The sequence below is a fragment of the Myodes glareolus genome, chromosome 6 (genome assembly GCF_982192425.1).
Source record: "Myodes glareolus chromosome 6, mMyoGla1.1, whole genome shotgun sequence".
NCBI classification, from domain to species: domain Eukaryota; kingdom Metazoa; phylum Chordata; class Mammalia; order Rodentia; family Cricetidae; genus Myodes; species Myodes glareolus.
The window spans coordinates 83,265,501-83,286,778 of NC_142031.1; the positions used below are offsets into that span (position 1 = coordinate 83,265,501).

General features: G+C 50.3%; 1 protein-coding gene across 2 annotated transcripts in view; it reads right to left on the reverse strand.

Moving 5' to 3' along the window:
- Rhoq (ras homolog family member Q) overlaps positions 1–18,573 on the reverse strand; it is a 35,601-nt gene extending 17,028 nt beyond the window's left edge. The window contains exons 1-2 of one of the 2 annotated variants that reach the window (XM_048416302.3): positions 18,144–18,573; positions 17,542–17,600 (exon numbers count right to left, since the gene is read on the reverse strand). In XM_048416302.3, coding sequence (XP_048272259.1) covers positions 17,542–17,600; positions 18,144–18,285 — 201 coding nt within the window. In that variant the 5' untranslated portion in view covers positions 18,286–18,573. The remainder of the gene's footprint in view (positions 1–17,541; positions 17,601–18,143) is intronic. The other variant, XM_048416300.3, reaches the window with a different exon arrangement.
- Between the last annotated feature and the right edge of the window lie 2,705 nt (positions 18,574–21,278).

Consider the following 21,278-nt stretch of genomic DNA (forward strand, 5'->3'; position numbering starts at 1 on the left):
TACCCAGCATCCTTGTACTTTTCCTTCTTTCCAGAACCCTGATCCAGTTCAAGGGTCATCCTCTTCCAGTTAGACACATGGGTCCGGGAAGCCTGGTCCCACCCTGCTAGAGAAGGGCCGTATTTGAGTTAAACTTAAGTGGTGAGTTCCACTCTCTACCCCTGGTTCTTGCATGGGTACATGACCTAAGCTGTCCAATCAGAATGAAGCAATACCTGAACAGTCCAAGATGCATTTGCCTCTCCTGCTGCTCCCTTGATCTCCCCGTCTATCATTCTCCCCCAAGATGTAAGGATTCACCTCTCGCTGACCCGGTCTCTGCAGTGCAGGGAGCTAGGCCAGGCTGTCCTCAGCAACGGGGGTCGGTGACTGCCTTGTGTCCCTTTTCACCTTCGGTTCTAAAGGAGGCGGGGGAGCCTTTAGGAAAAGTCCAATTCTATGTACGTGACAACTCAGTCCCAGAACCTGTGTCTGTCTCCAGGACTATTTCTTGTCATTATCTCTTAATAACACAGTAACGTAACTACCATTGTGTCAGACATTGTAAGTAACCTGGAGAGAACTTAGAGCACCCGGGAGGGTGCTGGGGCTGCAGCTCAGCTGCTGGAGGTTTGCTTAGCATTGGAGAAACCCTGAGTTTGGCCACCAATGCCACAAAAGGCATTCAAGGTGCCCATGCCTGTGATCCCAGCCCTCAGGAGATAGAGGCAAGGAGGTCAGTATTGCCATAGGTACTTCCACACTCCTGAGCATAGCTTACCTTCCTGCTGAATCACTTCCTTTGCCTCTGACCATGTTGTACTAAGAGGGTTGCCATGGAGCCCTGCAGGCCTAGTCTCAGAAAGGCTACCTGGTCCTTGCTTCCACAGAAGTTCCAACCATCCCCCTGGGCTTCACCATTAGCCCCACTTATAGGAGCTTCTGCTCCGTCAAGGAAGCTCACTGGGAAGTTCTCTAGACAGTGAGAGTTTGCCAGCAATGCATCATAAGCTTGAGTCACTGACCTTCTGAACCTGAGCTGGGCTTGCCAGCTGTGTGGTCTCCAGCAGGTCACCTTCCCTGACTCCTTTATCTAGACTACTACAGATCCTCACAGTGAGCTGGGGGTTAGATTAAAGAGCTGAAGTGGAAAAGGCTCTCAGTACATGGGGTGGCTGCTAGTCTAGATCCATCCCGCCAGCAGCCTTTCTTCCCCATTCACTTTCAGATTTGGGGCAGAGTTATAAATAGGTGTGTGTGTGTGTGTGTGTGTGTGTGTGTGTGTGTGTGTGTGTGTGAGAGAGAGAGAGAGAGAGAGAGAGAGAGAGAGAGAGAGAGAGAGAATGAAGAATGAGAATGAGAATGAGAATGTTGTGAGCAAAACTGACTTTGAGAAAAACACATGGAGATGTTTTGCTAACAATATACCTCAAAAAAATGTGCTCTGCTCTGGGGGCTAGGGAGCCAGCTCAGTCAGTGAAGGGAACCTGACTCCATCCCCACAATCCACTTCAAATGCTGGGTGGGGTGGTGCTGCTTGTAACCTCAGCACTGGGGAAGCAGAGGCAGGCAGATCTCTCACTGGCCAGTCAAACCAGCGTCCTTGGTAAGCTCCAGGTCAGTGAGAGACCTTAAAAAAGTAAGGCAGTGTTACCTCAGGACAGACACCCGGGGCTGACCTCTGGGTCCCATCTACATGGACACAAATGTGAATGCTCACCTACACAGCCAGGACAGACCGGTTCCTCACTGAAAGAATCTAGTTAGGGAGACACATCCGTGACACTGACCGAACACAAGCTAAGAGCAAGGGTGACAAAGGCACAGTGACCTAGCTCTGCAGTGGATGAGTGGCAGCAGCCGTCACCAGGGTGACAAAGACACAGTGACCTAGCTCTGCAGTGGATGAGTGACAGCAGCCATCAGAGAAGTGGCAGCCAAACAGCTTCCATGTGTACCGTGGCTTACACACAGGGTGTTCTTTGTGTATTGTTTTAGGAAACTGTTTCATGTAGCCAGACTGTCCTCAAACTCCTCAAATGTGCTATGCAGCTAAGGGTGACTGAACTTCTGGCCCTCTTGCCTCTACCTCCCCTACTGTTGGGAGGACAGGTTTGCACCATCCAGGCCTTCATGTATGCCGGGCAGGTATTCTACCAATCCTTCTACAACCTCAGAGGCAGTGCCAGTCTGCCTACATCACCCCATCCCAGAGCACTGAAGACAGCAGCCAAACTCTAGGTGACTCAGAAATGAAACTGTCCCAGAAGCAAAGGGTTCCCAGGGGTGGATTCCAAGTCAAGACCACACCTTGTGACCTGGTTGAATTATACAGGAGCCTTTAGGTTCTGGCTCCTGCCCCAGCCGTGTGATAACCTGTCCAGTGGGTCCCTTTAGAGCTCATAGTCCATTATGGAGGCTACATGACGTGCTGCCTGGAAAATGAAAGCATAGAAGCCCCCTCTCCCCCTGTTAACAAGCCGCTGGGTTATTTAAGAAAGCTAGTGAGGTCTGACAGCAACAGGAAGTCACCTCACAGCGGACTGCAGGCTCAGGGCCGAGGACACGTGCTCTCTGAAGCCACACGTTAACCCTGTTTATTCAGTGTTCACAGCCTCTCTCCTCGTCATTCGTGTGAGTGTATGAGTGTGTGCATGGATATATGAAGGTGCTGGTGTGCATGTGCGTAGAGGCCAGAGGTCAATGTCAGCCATCTTCCTGAGGCTCTCTTCCTTATTTTTTGAGACAGGGTCAGTGAGAGACCCTGGAGCTCACCAATTTGGCTAAACTGGTTAGTCAGCAAGCCCCAGGAAGCCTCCTGATTCTGCCTCCCCACTCAGCATATTATGGACTGATGCTAGGGATCCAAACTAAGGTCTTCACGCTGGTGTGTAGCAAGCTTCTTGTATCAGGCCTTGTGATCCACCATTAAAACAAAAGCAAAGAGATAGGAACTTGTTCAAGGTCAGTCTGCTATTGTGATAGAGGAGGACAGAGGTCCAAAGAGAATCCTTGACTGCAGGTGTAGGCTGATAACAAGGTGCCATCAGAAGATAGAAAAATTGGTCCCCTCTTAAGGACTCAGAAGAGGCTCTAAGAAACCACCAAATGTCCATGTTACCTTCTCTGACAGCACTGGTCCTCAGGCAGCACTCGCTCCTGATTGGACGGTTTAGAAGGAATAACTCTGGGGCAGAATGCTCCAGACCTGCCACAACTGACCTCAAGCTCTTCTGCCAACAAGTTTGTTTTGGGAGCTCATTCTGACCAAAATGGACACAGGATGCTGCGCACGCCTTCCACCCACCCCAACCCCTTCTGCATACCTTCTGTGCTTTTCTCTTAGCCTGGAACACTTCCTCCACCAAGGGTGTCCCCTCTCCACCCCCACCCCCACGCTCATGCCATCTCCTTACCCAGGAAACTGTTCAGGCCTGTGGGTGGGCTAGTTTTATGTCAGCTTGACACAAGCTAGAGTCATCTATGAGGAGGGCACCTCAGTTGAGAAAACGCCTCCATGACATAGGGTGCAGGCCAACCTGTCGGGCATTTTCTTAATTAGTGATTGATGTGTAAGACCCCAGTGCATTGTGGGTGGGGGCTGCTCTGGAATGATGGTCTTGAGTTCTATAAGAAGGCAGGCTGAACCAACCAGTAGGCAGCACTCCTCCATGGCCTCTGCATCAGCTCCTGCCTCCATGGCCTCTGCATTAGCTCCTGCCTCCAGGTTCCTGTCCCGTCCCCCGTCAGTGATGAACAGTGTTGTGTAAGTGTGAGCCTTTCCTCCTCAGCTTGCTTTTGGTCATAGCAACTAGGGCAGTCTGCCCTTGACCCAAAGCAAGAAGTTTTCTTTCCTGCCTTCCAATAGCAGCAACACTGCAGACAGTTAATGTAGGGGGTTACGGGAGCCACCTAGCCACTGGTAATAAATAATAATAAAATACATTTTGAGATATGAAAGAATGGAAATGTGTTTATTAGTCTTCAGTAGTGCCAGTGACTCAGGTGACTGGGGATCATGAAAGTACCAAACCTAATCAGGGTGACTGGATGGCAACCACAGGAAGCTGCAACCTGAGAGACAGCATTTGCATGAGAATGTGTCCAGGGGACCGGCTTGGTCTGTGCAGACCCCATGGGTTGCATCTTAGCTGGAATACGCTGATATTCCTGTTGCCAGAGAAGGGCGCTGGACCTTGGTGGACCCAGATTCGGGTCACTAGAAAGCTGGGTTCACACGTGGAAGGAAAAGGCTGTGATGTGGTTCAGGACCTACAGGACAAAACCTCTGAGACATCCAGTGACTTTTGCTCTAAAGCCTGAATGCCAAGGAAGCGTCTTAAAATTCATTTTCCAGCGTCTTGAGGCAGGCGCTGAAAAGGAGCCGCCGTTGGAACATATTTATGTTTTTCTAATTATAAAGGGGACGACTGCAGCTAGATCCCAGTTGGCTGAACACATACATTTATCTCTCGTCTCTCTAAAGTCCTTTAAGATGTACTGTGATTCTTTTCTTTTCTTTTCTTTTCTCTTCTCTTCTCTTCTTTTCTTTTCTGGCATACAGCCACATGGGAAAAAAAACAATAGAAAAGGAAACAACAGCCACAAAAAATTTAGAATCTAGATATTCTATATTCTAAAAAGAATAAAGTGAACGAGCTGAGCAGGCCCAGGGCCTCAGGAGCAGCTGTCTGAAATACCAATATGTCCCAGGGGCTGAGGTGTGAGGCCTGGAGCGGTATGCTCTTCTAGATACAGGGCAAAGGTGAAGGCATGGTTTAATTTCTGCCCCCACTCTCTAACCTTGCAAAAAGAAGAGGGTATGTGCTTAAAATTGAGGCCCTCAAGGTGCCTTTTCCTACTGGTTCCCAGGATATCAACAACTCTGTGTGAGCTGTTGGGCTGGAGAATTCTTTTCTGGGGAATATGACCCTAGCCCAAGAAGAAAGACAAAAACAATACTGATTTTTACAGGATTCCCAAATGAAAGATTTAGACAGATCACAGCATAATCATGACTTTCACCTGGAAGTGGGGGAAGTATGGCATTGTCCCAAGGGGACATGTCAAAGTCTGTGGCATTTTGATTGTCACAGCTGGAGGAGGGTACTACCTGCTCAATGGAGACACACAAGGGTGTTTCTGCACATCCTACAGCGCACGAAACAGTCTCTTCCCATTAAAGAACAGCGGTCCAGCCTGTATGGATGGCATTTGTTAAGAAACCCTGACCTGCGGGGAAAGCTGAATTAAACAGCCCCTCATGCACTACTGTCTCCCCACATGCTAAGTATGGGTAAGCTCCTGTGGAGATGCCAATTAAACCTTCTGTGGTAGTGGTTGAGATGTGAGCAGAGAGATAGAGACAAACACTTCTAAAGAACAAACACAAGAAATCAAGGCCCATTCAAAGGACCAAGATATCTCCGCAGCGACCACCCTGCAGAAAAACACACATGGGACTCCATGGGGGAAGTCTTTATTTCACTAACTCAGTCACCAACTCAGTACTCCTGATGTATGCCACAGTCAGTAACTCAGTACTCCTGATGTATGCCACAGTCACTAACTCAGTACTCCTATATATACCACAGTCACTAACTCAGTACTCCTATGTATACCAGTCACTAACTCAGTCACTGCCTGAGGTATACCACAGTCACTAACTCAGTCACTGCCTGAGGTATACCACAGTCACTAACTCAGTCACTGCCTGATGTATACCACAATCACTAACTCAGTACTCCTGATGTATACCACAGTCACTAACTCAGTACTCCTGATGTATACCACAGTCACTAACTCAGTACTCCCTGATGTATACCACAGTCACTAACTCAGTACTCCTGATGTATACCACAGTCACTAACTCAGTACTCCCTGATGTATACCACAGTCACTAACACAGTACTCCTGATGTATACCAGTCACTAACTCAGTACTCCTGATGTATACCACAGTCACTAACTCAGTGCAGCGCTGGAAGGCTCAGGAGGGCTATGCCCAGGGAGAGGCTGACAGATGCATGGAAGGGCAGGCTGACGGGGAAATAGGCAGCAAAGTGACACCTAAGCCAGGGGTCAATGCCCAACGCTAGAGAACACAGGACCAGTCACAAACGCTCATCATCCACTGGGAAGGGCACCCTGGAATCATGGTGTCATTACAGGGCTGCAGCACCGTAGTGACGCGCAGACAGAATGTCGGCCACTGAAATAAGCAGCTGGGAGTGGACAGTGGGCGTGAGGACGGAGGGGACATGTCCTTGCTGCAGAAGAAGCGTGGAGAGAGCTTTTGTTTCTCCTTAACGGGCCCTGTCAGGACTGCTAACTCTTAAACCAGCTACATTAAAACTTTTACAAAAATAAAATGACTTTCAAAAAACCTGGCGGAAAACAGAATAAAGAGGTAAATCTCTAAAATCACTACTTAGAGCCGACCGCTTTGACTGTTTTGCTACATTTCCCCTTTTATACACATGTATATTCTCAAAGTTGTGGTCATTGCCATTTATAGTTTTAATTCACGATTTTTCAGACTGCGTGAATCATTAGCTTTTTACATTTCTTTACAATTTTGTGAAGGCAAGATTGTAATGGCTGGTATTATCCTAACACACACTGTCCTGTGCTCAGTAGCCGCCTCTCACTCTTCATCAGCGTGTTTAGAATCCACTGCCGCAAGTGATGCTGCGAAGAATATCACTGTATGTAAGTCTGTGTGTGCTCTGAGTATTCTCTTGTTACAAATTCAGAGAAACGGACGGCTGCAAACTTGAGAGGCTTTGTCAGATATCCTCAAACTAGCTGGGGCAGCTTTCACTCCTAACAACGTGGCCTGTCCAAACTTTGAATGCAGCAACACCACAGAGTTCACACGCAAGAACTGTGTAATTGAGTTAAACAAAAATCTCTCACACACGCACATATCTCAGAATGCTTTAAATAAGCTTATACTTTTTTTTTTCTGGGCCACATTTATAGCTACTTTGGGGCGCATGTAGCCCAAAGGCCAGGTTGGCCATGCCTGGTAGAATACTACATTTCCTGTCTCTTGGATATCATATGTTTTCTATCCTATCCAATTCAATAGACTAAAAGTCTTTATTTCCATGTCTTTGTGAGTTTTGATTGGTTACTTGTTTTTCTTCTTCTGTGGCCTACTGGTTTATATCTTTGTGTTTCCCCCCACATACCTGTTGGCAACCTCACTTACTCTTGTTTCTTACAAGACAATACAGACCCATGGACCTGACCATCATGGCTGTCCCCAATAGAGCCACTTCTGAGTTGAGGGGGCTCTACAGAGACTCTGCCTGGGTGGACACATTTATAACACTCTTCTCATTTTTACAGAATCTTCATTTTCTATGTGTATTTTGGTCAGCTGTGTACACGGCTTCCCAATTCTATAAACCATTCCAACAAAGGGGAAACCCCACTGGGTAGGTATTTTTGTTCCTTACCTCATCTGTGTTTAATACATCCATACATTTGATGAATAAAGAAATTAGGGTAGGGTGGGGGTGAGAGAAGCCAGAGAGCAAAGCACAAAGGCAATAAGAACACTGGACAGGACGGGGGAGACAGCCACATCCTTTGGGGAGCCAAAGGACAGCAGAATTTTGCATTCTGTCCCACCCTGAATACGGTCCCCAGAACCTAGAAAATGGACATAAAAAAAGACTAAAAGAGAGAAAGTCCAGGTAAAAACGAATGAGAGACTGACATTTTCTGCAATACAAATGAACCTTGAAAACATGTCAAGTGAAAAGAGCCAGACATAAAAAAGCAAATATCTTCACAAAAAGCCCAGAATAGGCAAGTCTATGACAGAAGTGGACCAATGGGGGAGAGGATATGAGGAAGGACCAACAGCAGGTGTGAAGTTTCTGGGTGTTGGGGGATGATAAAATGTCCTGTGACTTACAACATCGCGGCTTCGGATACAAAGCAAGTGTAAATATTTACATCTGCAGTTTGAGCCACCGATGCACAGCCCTGGCCGACCTGCCAGGTCACTGATACCTCTTTTGCCCCCGTGGTAGCAGGAGGGCTGTATTGTCTAGACCCACCGGAACTACACAGCCTTTCTGCTACCTCCGCTTAGGTCCACAGGCCACTCCGGAGGCGCACCTGACAGCAGGCAGTGTTCTGTGGGTCTCGACTCACTGGAGAACAGCTCAGACCCACACAGCCACTGTTACAGCCAAATGGACCCGGCAGCCTGTCTCCTCCTCAGCCCTGCAATGAGTACCATTGTGCTTACATGGGCAATGCATTAAAACCACCACCTACACGCTGATTTTAAAGGCTTCGATAATGTCTAGACAGGTCAGGATCCTCTTCCAAATGGCAAAGTCACTTATGAAAATCAGGTTTTTTTCCATAATAACTTGACTAACAGACTCTCTGAGATCCAACACCCACCTAGTTCCTATGGGGATTTCCAAACCTTGTGTAAAGTGCTGTGTCACACATATTCCCCCGCTTAGGGACTTCGACAATCTTCATGGGTAATAAAGATCTACCCAGGAATGAAGTCACATGTCAGATTGTAGCTTGGTCAGTCACAAGGTTAAAATTCAAAAGAGGGGTGTAGGTCAACCTCAAATGGGAGGAGGCTGCGGAGCAGACCCCATCAGACTTTCTGGATTTTTGAATGATTCCCTGGTGTAGGGAGCAGAAATCTCTACCCCTCCTCTGCACCTGTTTTGTTCTCTTCCCACATCTACCACCATCCCCAGGTTTTCAGGACCAAGGAAGCTTCTAGAAACACCTTCGGGTAATAAGAGTGTCTGAGCCCTGACCCAGCTGGCCGGCAAGGACAGCCTTTTGCAATTAAGCTGGAGCAAATGGAACTTTAATTGAACTGGGGAGTCGGAATTAAATGCGCTCAGTGGCAGCTCCTCCAAGCCTCCTCGCTCATAAAACTAACCATTACGCTAGTCGAAGGATGATGCTTCTACACTGGAACAAGTTGGCTGTGGTCTTTCTGTCTGTTTGTTTTTGTTTTTATTTTATTTTAAGGGAAACAAAAAGATAACATTTGAAAGGAAGGGGGCAGGGAGGACTAGAGAAAGTGGTCACTCCCTAAAACACTGAGGTCTGCCAAGGTGGGTGTGGACCAACACAGCACTTCCTTGGCCTCCAGTCACTGTGACCGGCCTGGGATTTAAGACCAGAAGGCGCCACAGCCCATCTACTGCTCTGGAGCTGAGATACCACAAAGTCAAGCCACCATCCCGATGGGGCACAGGGTCTGATGCCATGAAGAAGCCTCAGCTAAGGAGATCAAACCTATCAAGTTACTCAGTGTGCAGGAGAGAGCACACTTCGGCCCGACGACCTCATCAAGGAATACCTGTGGTGTCTACTATTTGCATACCCCTAAGGCAGACAGCACACTCTGGGGCTGAGGTTTGTCACATGACATCCTGCCTCTGTTTTTTCTGATTTGTCCACAGGCAGGCCGGGAGGGGTCTGTTCGTTAAGCAAATGTGGACAGTCCCAACACTTGTTCAAAATGAGGAAGGAGGCCAGGCGAATGGTTGGGAGGGAAGAAGATTAAACATAAAGTCCGGTCCTGATCCCCGGACAGAGTGTAAGTAGGTGCGGTACAGTGTGTAAGGTAGGTGGTGGTGGGCGGCTTGCTGAGAGGAGATGCCAGGACTCACCGTGTCTGTGCAGTAGCTCTGACTTTCTGACCTACATTAGAATCATGTGTCCAGCCTGGACTAGCTGATTTCCCCAAGCTTGTGCTTTAGGAGATGGTGGTAGATTCTGAGATTTGAGATGCCTGACAACTTCCTAGGCAGTCTGTGTTGTACAGAGGACTACATTTTGAGAAGCCAGTACATGTAGGAATCCAATCTGAGAAGCCCTGTTTTAACTTAGTTCTCATTAGGAATTCATTACCAGAAGAGCAGACGCTGGCCTCCTGGCAACCGCAGAGACAGACCCCACTGTACTTCCACCACAGGTTCCAGCCCGGATTTGATACTCGGGGTCTGTTTACTGGCTAGCTCTAGAGCAATGTTCTCATCTAGCCCGCTATCCATGGGAGTCTGGAAGCCCATGGGATCTGGGAGCCAACGGACTAGGTGGTGGCAATGCAGATGGCCCACGTCAGCAAACCATATAGGTAGCAAGCGGCAGACTAAGATATGGAATGCATTTAGGGGACATTTAGACAGGAGAGACAATTTCTTTTCAGTGAACATAATAGGCAAGTTCTTTACCACTGTGCTGTACCCCAAGGCCCAGACACACATTTGTGAAGAGACAGCTTCCCCTAAATAAGAACACTCCAAAAAGAGAGAGACCCAAGTGGCCACTGTGGGGCAGTTCCCCAACCACAGGTCAAGTCATGTGGGCAGGATAGGGCACAGGAAGCAGACAAGGGCACAGAGGGGTATTATCCCTTAGGCTTGAGGGAAGTCCGCTGACAGTTCAGCCCAGGACATAAGGCGAATGCCACCAAGCTTCGTCCACTCACTCATCCGCAGCATGGCATGGGCACCACCCCGACATGCCCCTTTTAAGGAAGTACAGTGGTTTGTGGGCAAATAGGCAAAACAGTCTCAAGTTCACAGGAACATTTGCTGAAGCAATTTCAGCACCAGCCCTGACATCCCACTACGGAAGCCAGCCTACCAGGTCTTCTGTCTAGAAAAGTGATTGGCGCTTTTGCGTGACATAGTCAATAAAGGAGTACTCGTTGTGAAACAAGGCATTTACTGATGGGCAAGCTGATTAGTGTCAACAAACACAAAAGATCCCAGGATTTGCAGTCCAAAGTTCTGCCCTGGAAACTTGCCCTTTAATTTTCACCAACTACGTGGCCTGCAGCAAGCCACTTAACCTTTCTGACCCTGCAAATTACGGCAAACACCACTACCCTCCCTGCCTCACAGAGGTGAGAAAACAGAGAGGCCACAAGCTTGCACTGTGGGGAAAATACCATTCAAGGCTCAGGCCCTAGTCTACCCTGAGGTTCCATAGATATATCTGGAGATCTGAAGAGGAGGCTGGCTCACTTCCCTGGCCAGACACCGAAAAGAAATAGCAACAATAAAGGCTTCCTCCTCTGCTGACTTTTCTATTAAAATCAACAAGCAACAAAGCAGCAGATTAATATCTCTCTAATTACTAAGTTGTCAATCAAGCCGGGAAAAGTCCACAATTTAGTTATCAAGCCTATACCTCAAGCTGACAGCCACAGCGGGCATCCCAGGCCCATAAAGACACAGTGGGCCACCTCCCAAGCCTGCCCTCTCTCTACTGCTTCCCACACCCCTGCCAAGATGTGAGCTTTCTCTCACGCACTCTACTGCAAGGCCTCATTTAGTGCCATGCTTCTCAAACTTGCACTTAGTGGCAGAGAGACAGGAGCGTCTGTGCTCACACATGCTGGGTGGGGACAAGGAGCATGGGTAAGTGACAGGAAGGGAAACATGAAGGTGTCCCAAGCCTCACTTGACCACCCTAAGAGAAGAGGAAATCCCTTTGGAAGCTAGAATGCTCTAACTTAGCTCCCAAACCCCCATTGTATCCTTGGGGACATCAGCCTGGGAGAGGTGAAGCTTCTCGGCGGAAAATATCTGAGCCTGGGCAGGACTCTACAGCCCAGCGAGACAGCCCATCCTGGCTGGCAGTGCTCTCCTGCCTCCTTCCCTTCCCTACATCTCCCAAGCTGCTCTCATCCAGCTTCCCACTTGCGCAATGCATTTTGCAGGGCCTCGCCACCTTCCCTTTTCTCCCACAGAAGGCTAGAATGCCAAATGGGTATCACCAGAACCAAGGTGATGTGGCACTCCTGGGACTAATCCTTACTGCCACCTTGTAAGGTAGAAACTGTCTCTGCAACCCATACAGAAGGAAAAAGGCTGGGGGGTGGAGGGTGGACTTATCTCCGTCACATGAAAGTACAGACAGAATCTGATGTTTATCTGCAGAATCCAAAGCCCACCTTCCCACCGCCAAACTACCTTCTGTTCAGGAGATCAGGGAGCAAAAGGCCTTGACGATGCCAAGTCCTGAGCCTGGTACCCTTCAAGCCTAGCGAGCCAGATCGGAGACAAAATGGGTAGGGTGATGGCACTGTCCACATCTTCCTCCTCTCAGAAGCGGTGGCTGAATCAGCACGGGGGAGGCTGTACCTGGTGCTCTTAGCCATGGGTTAGCTTTTAGCTGAGCAAGTGGAGAGCCAAACAAAAGCGAACTCATTTTAAGATTTATGTGCCCAGCATCACAAGGCACTGGGCTGGGCTCGGGGATGCAGTGGAGGAGGACACAGAGTGCTCCACCAGCCTGGGGCCCAGGGCACAGGGCATCCACAGAGGCAATGGCAGGCCATGTGGTCCAGGGGGCACATGAAGGGCTAGAACAGCTGGTCACCGACCACCTGCAGGCTTTCCTGGGTTCAGAGCAGCTGCAATAGGCACTGAAAGAGGAACAAGAAAGTGCTGAGGGCAAAGAAAGCCACTCCCCAGCCAAAGCTGGCCAAATTAGGGCAAAATCAACCCCTTAGGTGTAAAAGGAAATCTAGCTATCACAGTCCTAAATTGTTGAATTTTTTTTTCTGCATTTATAGGTTTTTTTTTTTTTTTTTTTTTTTTGGCCTGGTTTCTCTGCCTCTGCTTTTTTCTTCTTCGGAGGATCACTGCCGTGCCTGGGGCCTCGGGGTATCTGCTGCTGCCAACACACATGTCCTTGCTAGAAACTGATACTCCCACGGAGACCTGCTTGGCTTTGCCCTTTGCTCTCATTCCCTGGAGCCCCAAATTCCACAATGAAAGCACAAAAGTCCAGTTCTCCAAAAAGCCCCTTAGCATGAGGCTACAAGTTCAAACCCCAGTAGTGCACCAAAACAAAACAAAACAAAAAAACTCTAGCCATATCATGGCACCCACAGCAATACACGCTCAGCTCCCTGAGGCCTTTCACTTCAGCAGCTCCCCAAGGCTGATGAGGCAGCACTTGGTTTGTCTGCAGCGCTCAGGCTTAGCATGCATACCTGTCAGGAAGCAGTAAAGACTGGAAATGTCACCAGACCTCGGGAGAATCATGTTGGAAATTGATCAAAGGGCCTAGAAAGGTTGAAGCCCATCTGTGGCAGAATCAAGCACTGCCCCCACCCTAAGGTCCCTGCCTGTGAACCCAAGCTGGAGCTGGAACAGACCACCCGAGTCCCACACAGGACAACATGGTGTGTGTTTTAAACAGCAACAACTTATGAATGGACAGAGGCCACCTTCCTTCTCAGTACAGAGGAGGAAACCAGCGTGCCTGCGTGATACGGTACAGCCTGGGATATAAATAGCTTCTACGAAGGTTAGCAAAATGCAGACAAGAAATCCACAGTGGGTAACCAAGGGAAACCGATGCTCGGCGCCGCATCTCACCTGTTGCAGCGCATATCTAGAAGGAGCTCAGCGCTCCTCTCACTCTCCATTCCCTCAAGGATGGAATGCGGGGCTTGGGGAAGCTGAGCCTGGGGGATGTGATGCCCTTACTTCTGCACAATGCACGCTTACCCTGACTCACCGCTTTCCCATCAGCTCACTTGCTTGATGTTCCCTCTCTGGGAAAAGTCAACCTGGAAAGGTGCTGTGAACCAGCCCTACCTGAAGATAAGAGGCACCTGGTGCACTGGCAGCACCCTTGCCCTTCCCTACCCCCTCCCATTAGACTAGTTCTTGGGTGCTATCCCACAAAATGCAGAAGAGGGGAGGAACCTGTCTGTTGCCTTCAGTGGATGTTCCCTTTGTTGGAGGAAGTGCCTCCCTGTGTACCCAGGGAAATTCTGGGGTGGTGGTGGGGAAGCAGTTACAGCTGCTGGGCTATGGCAAGTGTGAAGCAAATCTCATTTGTCATTGAAAAGCTACCCCAGGGGACACTGGAGTAAGGATATTTATAGCACTCATGTATGCAACCCTGAACTCGGATGCTTAAGTTGCCAGATACAGCAACGATGTACGGAAAGCATGCGTGTGAACTTGGACACAGATAGTGGCTAAATCTACAACTCTGGGGATCCCAAACTCACCCCACCACACACCCTCCCGAGTGTGGGTGCTCTGCGATCTGGGATAAACTGGATTTCAGCGCTTCCCTCTCCAGAGCATGAAGTTCTGCCTTCCTGCCAAGGATTAAGAGATCAGGCCTGGAGCCCAGAGTCAGAGTGCAGCCTGCCAGCAGATCCCGCTGGCTCCCCACTTCCTTTCATTCCCAAGAGTGGAGGCAGTGGGGACAACCCCACCTTTCTAGTCCCTTCCCAGAGCAGACAGAGGGCTAGTGCAGAGCCTACAGAAGGCCCAAAGTCAGACACAAAAGGAGAAGTTCCCCAGAGACAGGCAGAAAGCCAGACCTCCCTGTAAGGCCCCCAGGGTAGAGGAAGGTGACTGTCAACTTCCACTCCAAAACACTTGGCCCGCTTGACCGTCAAAATGGCAAGCTGTCCTAGGACCACCCCGGGGCTCAGCCAAGAGGAGCAGGGGAGTTCCCTTCAGCAGCAGTGCTTGTGAGTGAGCTGAGCGTTGAGAGATGTCTCTAGACAAGGGACAGAGTGGGGACTGATGTCCAACACACTCACGTACTCATTCCCTGCTAATCGCAGCCAAGGTCACGTGACAGCAGCCAGGTCAAGAAGACCAAAGGTTACCACGTAACCACCACCCCACAACTGGTAGATTCCTAATATGTCAACTGGGCAAATGATGTTTGTTGCTTTGGACTTGACAGGAGTCATCAAGAAGGTCAAGACTGAACCAGTGGACTAGGAGAGTCAGCCTGAGGGCGGCATGGCTGCCTGTCTTTAAGGAGGTATGCCAAGCGCCCACACGCATGAGCAAACAGTTTGGAGAGAAGGCAATGCTTTCCAGTGCTATGATCTTCCTCCTCCTCCCTCTGTCTCTGGGACAAAAGAACCAACAGAAACCTACATATGCCCCTTGCTTCTCAACTTCTCCACAGAACCCGAAACGGTTTCTCTAGCTCCACACATCTGCTAACTCCTCTAGTAGAATCTACCAACTTTAGGCATGCAGGATACATATGTCCTCTTCCACTTGTGACACCCCCGTTACCCTGCCCACTGCGGAGCACAGTAATTTCTTGTAATACCGTTTGCACGCCTACTATATACAAAGAACTGTGGACGCCAACTGTTCTTGCAAAGGTTAATGAATTTAAGGCAGCCTCCAGCTCTGCAGTGTAGATGCTAATCATCTGCATTTTACTATTACAGAGAAAGTAAATAACTCAGCTAGAATCACACACAAGGGAGAGAACTGAACCCAAGACGTTCTGGTCTCAAAGTCCATAGTCTTTCCTCTATTGTCTATCTGTCTGAAAATCCTCAACAAGTAAGTATGTGTGTGTATGTCTATGTATTTATTTAACACGTTTAGTATCATAAAAGGAATCAAATACCTATTCATAGAGAAGTGGGGCTTTAACAATCAACACAGAAATCTATGTGAGATGCATGAACAATCATTTGATCCAGACTTTTACATACACTCAACCAGCAGGGGTGGGCCCCTAACTTAAATGTCTTCTTTTGTGTTCCCCAGTTGCTTAGCATGATACAATGGTCCTATTATGTTGTCTGACAATGATTAAATTTACTTCTTACCAATGAAATGAATTATCAATAACTTTAACCCCAAATCAGAAGTACCAGTAGTCAGTAGGTAAAAAACCACCGGTGCCGACCATCAAGTAGCACAGGACCCCATCACATCCTCCCCACCTTCACTCTGTCTACCACCACCAAGAGAAAGACTGTAAAACTTCAGGTATTCTATGCACACGAGCAATCTGGCCAACCCGGGGAGCATCCTGGCACTTCCCAGGACCTCGAACTGGAGTGGTGCAAGGGTCTTCATCCCAGCAGCAAGCTCTTGGAAGCTGCACACCCTGAGATGTACATACATAGGCATATGGTTAATAGTAACGGATCTCTCTATAAACAGACCTCCGACGTTCAAACATCCTGTTAAACAAGGCGCCTGATTGAAACGCGATCACCGCAACAATGAAATGCAGTAGTATAAAAAAAATTAAAAATAGAAACTCTCCCCCACTCTATTTTCAACTAATATCAACTTCTTATCTGTCAACAGCACAACTTAAAAGTTGGTGGTATCTGGCTGAGTTCCACTCCTTGCCTTCCATAACTGGCTAAGGTGGGGGACATTGAAAAAATACCCAAACCAGGTCCCCAAATCTGTGAACCAGACTTGGCTGGCTTGGGCACCTTCATGACAGGGAGTGTCCTCTGGCCTTTAAATAGCCAGTTCTTCAGGCTCAGATGTTCTGCTAACGGTTTAGAAATCAGGGTCACATCAAGTCCCCCCCCCCCCCCGCCAAAAAAAACCCTCCAACCCACAAGATATTCCTAGACTTCGGTATAGAATCTGAGAGTGTACAATTCTGAAAGGCAAATCTAAACAAACAACATATTTGGCATATAGTATCTATGGTGGTCATAGTTTTCTTTTCCTTCCTTCCTTCTTCCTTTCTTTCTCCACCCCCCTTCTTTTTCTTTTTCAAGCCCCTGTGCAGAAATAAAGCAGTTCAGTGATTGAATTTCCCCCCCAGAGCCAGTCTCGGGTCTTCAGTGGCTCACATATCCTCAGAGTTCTCAAGTCTGCACAACACACAGAAACTTCTTCCTGAGACTGCAGGCCAAACAGCAGAGCTGAATTCTGCAAAACTTCATCATCTTAGCCCCAGAGGAAAGAAAGTGGGTCTGGCAAGGTGGCTAAGCTGGGTCAGGGAGGGAGAGAAAGAACAAGCGCCTTAATCCTTCAAGGAGATCGGCCTGGCCCTTCAGGTTTGCAAACACTAGCCAGCGGCTGAAGGGAGAAGTAGTGTTCCTTTCCTCTCTGCACGATAATCTCTCCAAAGAAAACACAGTCACCTGGCCCTCCAGGGGGAAGAAAGCTCTTCCTTCAAGAGTCATGCTGAACTCTTAACCCTAGCCTCCCTGCACCCCAGGGAGTGGCTGATGGTTGTCGTTTCTTTCTTTTTTTCCCTGTGGTCCTCTGGCAACACCACAAATTACGTTTTCAGGGACTGGAGTCCCAGAGTGCAATGATGTTGTAATAAACATAACCAGAACCAAATGCCTTCCCATCATGTTAGATGATGCCATTTCCCACCAATCAGGCTCCTCGGGCAGGCGGACCACTCACCAATGAGGGACCAGACAGAGGCTGTGAGGGGGGAGACCTGGTCATCAGCAACTAAAAATAAGAGCGCTTCACCATTGGCCGCCGCCACTTTGCAACAGGAGTTGGGACCCACACCGCAGGCAACACACAGTACGACCCATACAGTCAAAACTTTCACGTCCCGGGGGTTCACACTGGTCTGCATTTTCTTTTCAGTTTGTTTCCTTAATTTGCTGACTTAAGAAAAAAACCTGATCCCGAAGGAGCCCCTGGAAGACACACCCTCCCACTTAGACACCTCAGTTTCTAAAGGCCCTTCAGTCACACAGCAACGGCGAAGGGTGGGGGCAAAGGAACCGGCCAGAGGCCAAGACACTCACCTGTCCAGCTGTGTCATAGAGTCCCAGGAGGTACTGCTTGCCCCCCACGGTGACGCTGACTGCAAGGACAGAAGTGGGGGTGGGGAGAGAAGCTCACAATGACCTGAGGTCGAGCAATTTCGTTTCCTACAGGACCCTCCTTAACCAAATCACTGGGAGGTGTGTGGGTGCTCCCAGGAAGAGAACACCCCCGTTTTGTGTCCAGCTCATTGTCGTGTGGCATAAGATGTAGGTGTAATGTGGACCCCCGCTATCCACCCCTCTTCTCCCAAGTCCCAAAGCCACGTCTATCCTAGGGTCCCCAAATGTCTCCCCCACAGGGGCTTTGGGCAGTAAAAGAAGCAACCGTGGGAAGGTCAAGGAGGGCGCTCAGGGAACTGAGAAGTGTGGGAGAAGGGGCGAGGGGGAAGATAGGGAGCGGGTGGGAGCTGCTTCGAGGGGTTAACCAGAGTCACAGTCGCGGGGGGGGGGGGGGGCGCCAGGCAGAAGGCGAGGCGGGGGAGGGGAGCACGCTCAGGGGAGGCAGCCAGGGGGCTCAGCTAAAGTTGCTCCAAAGTTCCCGGCCCGGGATCAGCCCCTTAGTCAGCAGGACAGAGACTTACCTGCGTAGTGGTCGAAGACAGTGGGCACGTACTCCTCAGGGAAGGCGTCGTTGGCATAGCTCATGAGCAGGCACGTCTTGCCCACCGCCCCGTCGCCCACCACCACGCACTTGAGCATTAGCGCGCCGGGCCCGTGAGCCATGCTGCGGCCGGCCGGCCTCGGGGCATGGTCCCCCCGGAGCCCCTGCCCCGGCCCCGGGCTCAACCCCAGCCCGCCTGGGGGGTCCGCCGTCGCCGCCGCTTGGCGCAGCAGGGCCGCCCCCCCGGCCCCATAAAGCGGTTCCCCTCACCGGAGGGGAAGGTGCGGCGGGCCCGGGATGCTGCTGCCGCCGCCGCCGCTTCGATCGCTGCCCCGCTCCCCGCCCTGACCGCGCTCGCCGCGTCCGCCTGACGGCCCTGCCGCTCGGCGCCCGTACCCGCTCCCCGGCCCGGCCTCCCCAGAAGGATCCGCCAGATCATAAGACTGTCCGGCCCCAAGGGAGTCGGCAACTTTGGGGAGGGCGGCGGAGGGGAGGGGCCAGGCGGCTCTGCCCGCCCAGCACCGCCCCGGCCCCCGCCCGCCTGGGCCGGGAGGAGGGCGGTCCCCGCTGCTCCCGAGTGCCGCGCGTCCCGAGATCCGCGCTCGCACCCGCGCCCGCTGTGGGGGCCCTGCCGCTCACCCTAGCCTGACTCCCCGCGAGGCGAGCGTGGAGACAGTGAAGGAGGCGCCCGGGAGCCGGGAGGGCGAAGGGGGTGGGGGAAGGGGGAGCTGGGGGGGAGGGGCTCTCGGGTAGCCGCTCGGGAGGAGCCCAGGGCTCCTCGCGAAAGTGCGGCCAGAGCCCGGAAGCGTCTGCAGGCCCTGGTGCGTGGAGGAGACGTGGAGGCCTTTCGGGGAACCACGACGACTTCAACGGTGACGCAATTGTGCAAAATTACACAGATGTATCTATTTAAACTCAGTTTGGAAAGCAGGAGCCAGCCTATCGGCCTGCAAATGCTTCACGCAACTAGAAATCAGGAACAGAGGCCAAGAAGGTTATAAAAATAATTAATAACAATAATTAGAAAGACGCGCGGAGGCTGGAAGAGTGGTGGGTCTCTGAGCTGAAAACTGGGACTCCTGGCTTATTGCTTTCTCTTCAGCATCACCACCCCACGCCTTTCGCAGCACGAGCTTGAGTCATTTTCTATGAAATTGGTGACTAAGAGATGCAGCATATTGCACCCCCAACCAACCACAAAGGGGCGAGCCTTGTTCAGGAGACTGCAAATGTTATTTGTGCTCCCCCTGGAGGCGACATTGTCCGAAGCTTCCTTTTTTCCCCTCCTAAAGTCCCCAAAAGTATTTGGTTGTGATTCTTGAGATATGATGTGTCCTCATGCTCTGAGATTTGGCCGGGGATCCGGGGTCAACCCTGCGCCTCTGTCTGGCAAGTCCGGAAACACTTGTCTGGCCGGGGCCGTTCTGTGGCCCAGTGCTGCTTTAAACTTACTGGAGAGACAGGGAAATCTTTCTGACAGGGAAATCGCTTCTACTCACCAGTTCACAGTGGTAGAAAAAACTGTGGTGAGAGGGACGTGGGGTCATTTAGACCCTCGCCCTCGGGTTTTGAATGAGGAACTGGTACCTGGGAAGTGGTTCCTCCTGGCGGTCGAGAACTTCGGGAGCACTTGGGGGAAATGCTTACCGCGATGTCCTCATTTCATTTTCCCGATCCACGTGGGACCAAATCCGAAACCCAATTTCAAATCTACCAGAAAGATTTCGAGTATCATTCAGAGTTCCTTGTGAACGTATGGTAGTATCTCTCTCTATAACCTGCCCATTGCATATGAGTGGAAGTCCTTGCACTGGCTGCGTTGATGGGTCTGGAAGTTACTCGTAAGTTCTCAAAGGCTAAGAAAGGCAGCAAACTGCCTTGAAGTCAGATCTGCCTCTTTCCCATGGAGAGGAGGGAAGGAACACCATTAGCTCAGGCCGCGTTTTTTTTTTGTTTGTTTTTTTTTTGTTTTTTGCAGAGGCTAGTATTCTGAAAGGAGGATCTGTGGAAGAGGCAAGAGAGCTGTGCGAGCCAGCTCTGCTGGAAAGCTGAATTTGGTCCAAGCAGCAAAAGTTAGCAGCAAGGCTGCCTTTCTCTGGGCCTCAGTTTTTTTGCTCTAAAAATTGTGAACTGGTCTCACAGGGACCCCAGGTTCTGGATGGCTGTGGGAAGCTCTGGGAATCTCAGAGCACACTCCAAGTTGGGAACTGATGTGCACTGAATCATACAGTGGTGATTTCACTGGCGACAGTGACCTCATTCCCTTGGCCCATAGGAATGCCAGACAGACTGCCAAGAATATTAGCGCTCTGGGGACGGTCACACTTGGTATGGCTATGGCTTGAAAAAGGGGGGTAGGGGAGCCTCTGCTCCCTTCAACTGGAATAAATAGACCTCTGCAAGACACTCTATTTCCCATGGGCAAAAGAAGAGAATGCCCAAGTGGTGAAACAGAACAAAACCAAAACCAGTTCTCAAATGTCAAGGACTCGGGGACAGGAAGCAACTTTGTTCTTAAGCATCCCATAGGCCTCTGCTTTTTCCCCCTTTTGTTCCAACTGTGAGCATTGAAACAGACACAGGTTTGTGTGGGAACAGTGAGCTTGTCTAGGCCGCCTTCTCTTTTCCCTCTACTCCTTCCTTCCTCCTCCTCATTGATTCATTCAGTACTTCATTTAACAAGCGTGAATTGAGGTCGACTAGAAGCCAGGCTTTCTTCCTGGCCAGGGGACTTAGAGCTGGCAAGCCACCATCGCTGGGGGAGGGGGGGAGCGGAAAGGACCTGATGGGCAAACAGATAATTGCCATGTAATGTAATCAGTACTGTGGTGGAGGAGAAAGGGCAGGCTTCTGGAAGAGCCGAGGAGCAGCCGTGCATAGCTGTGGGCATGCTGAGGAAGGACTTGCGGAAGTGCTATCATTGGCCTGGGGCTCGTGAGGCTAATAGGAGAAGACCTGAGACAGCAGGCCCTGGCCAAGGGAGAGCAGCACACAATTTCTTAGGAACGGCAGCCATCTGAGGTGGACAGAGAGCAGACTTAGCGGTGCGTAGGAGCTGGTGATACTGCCTGTTTGTCAAACCTTATTGCCACAGGGACGCATACTGAGAGGACCA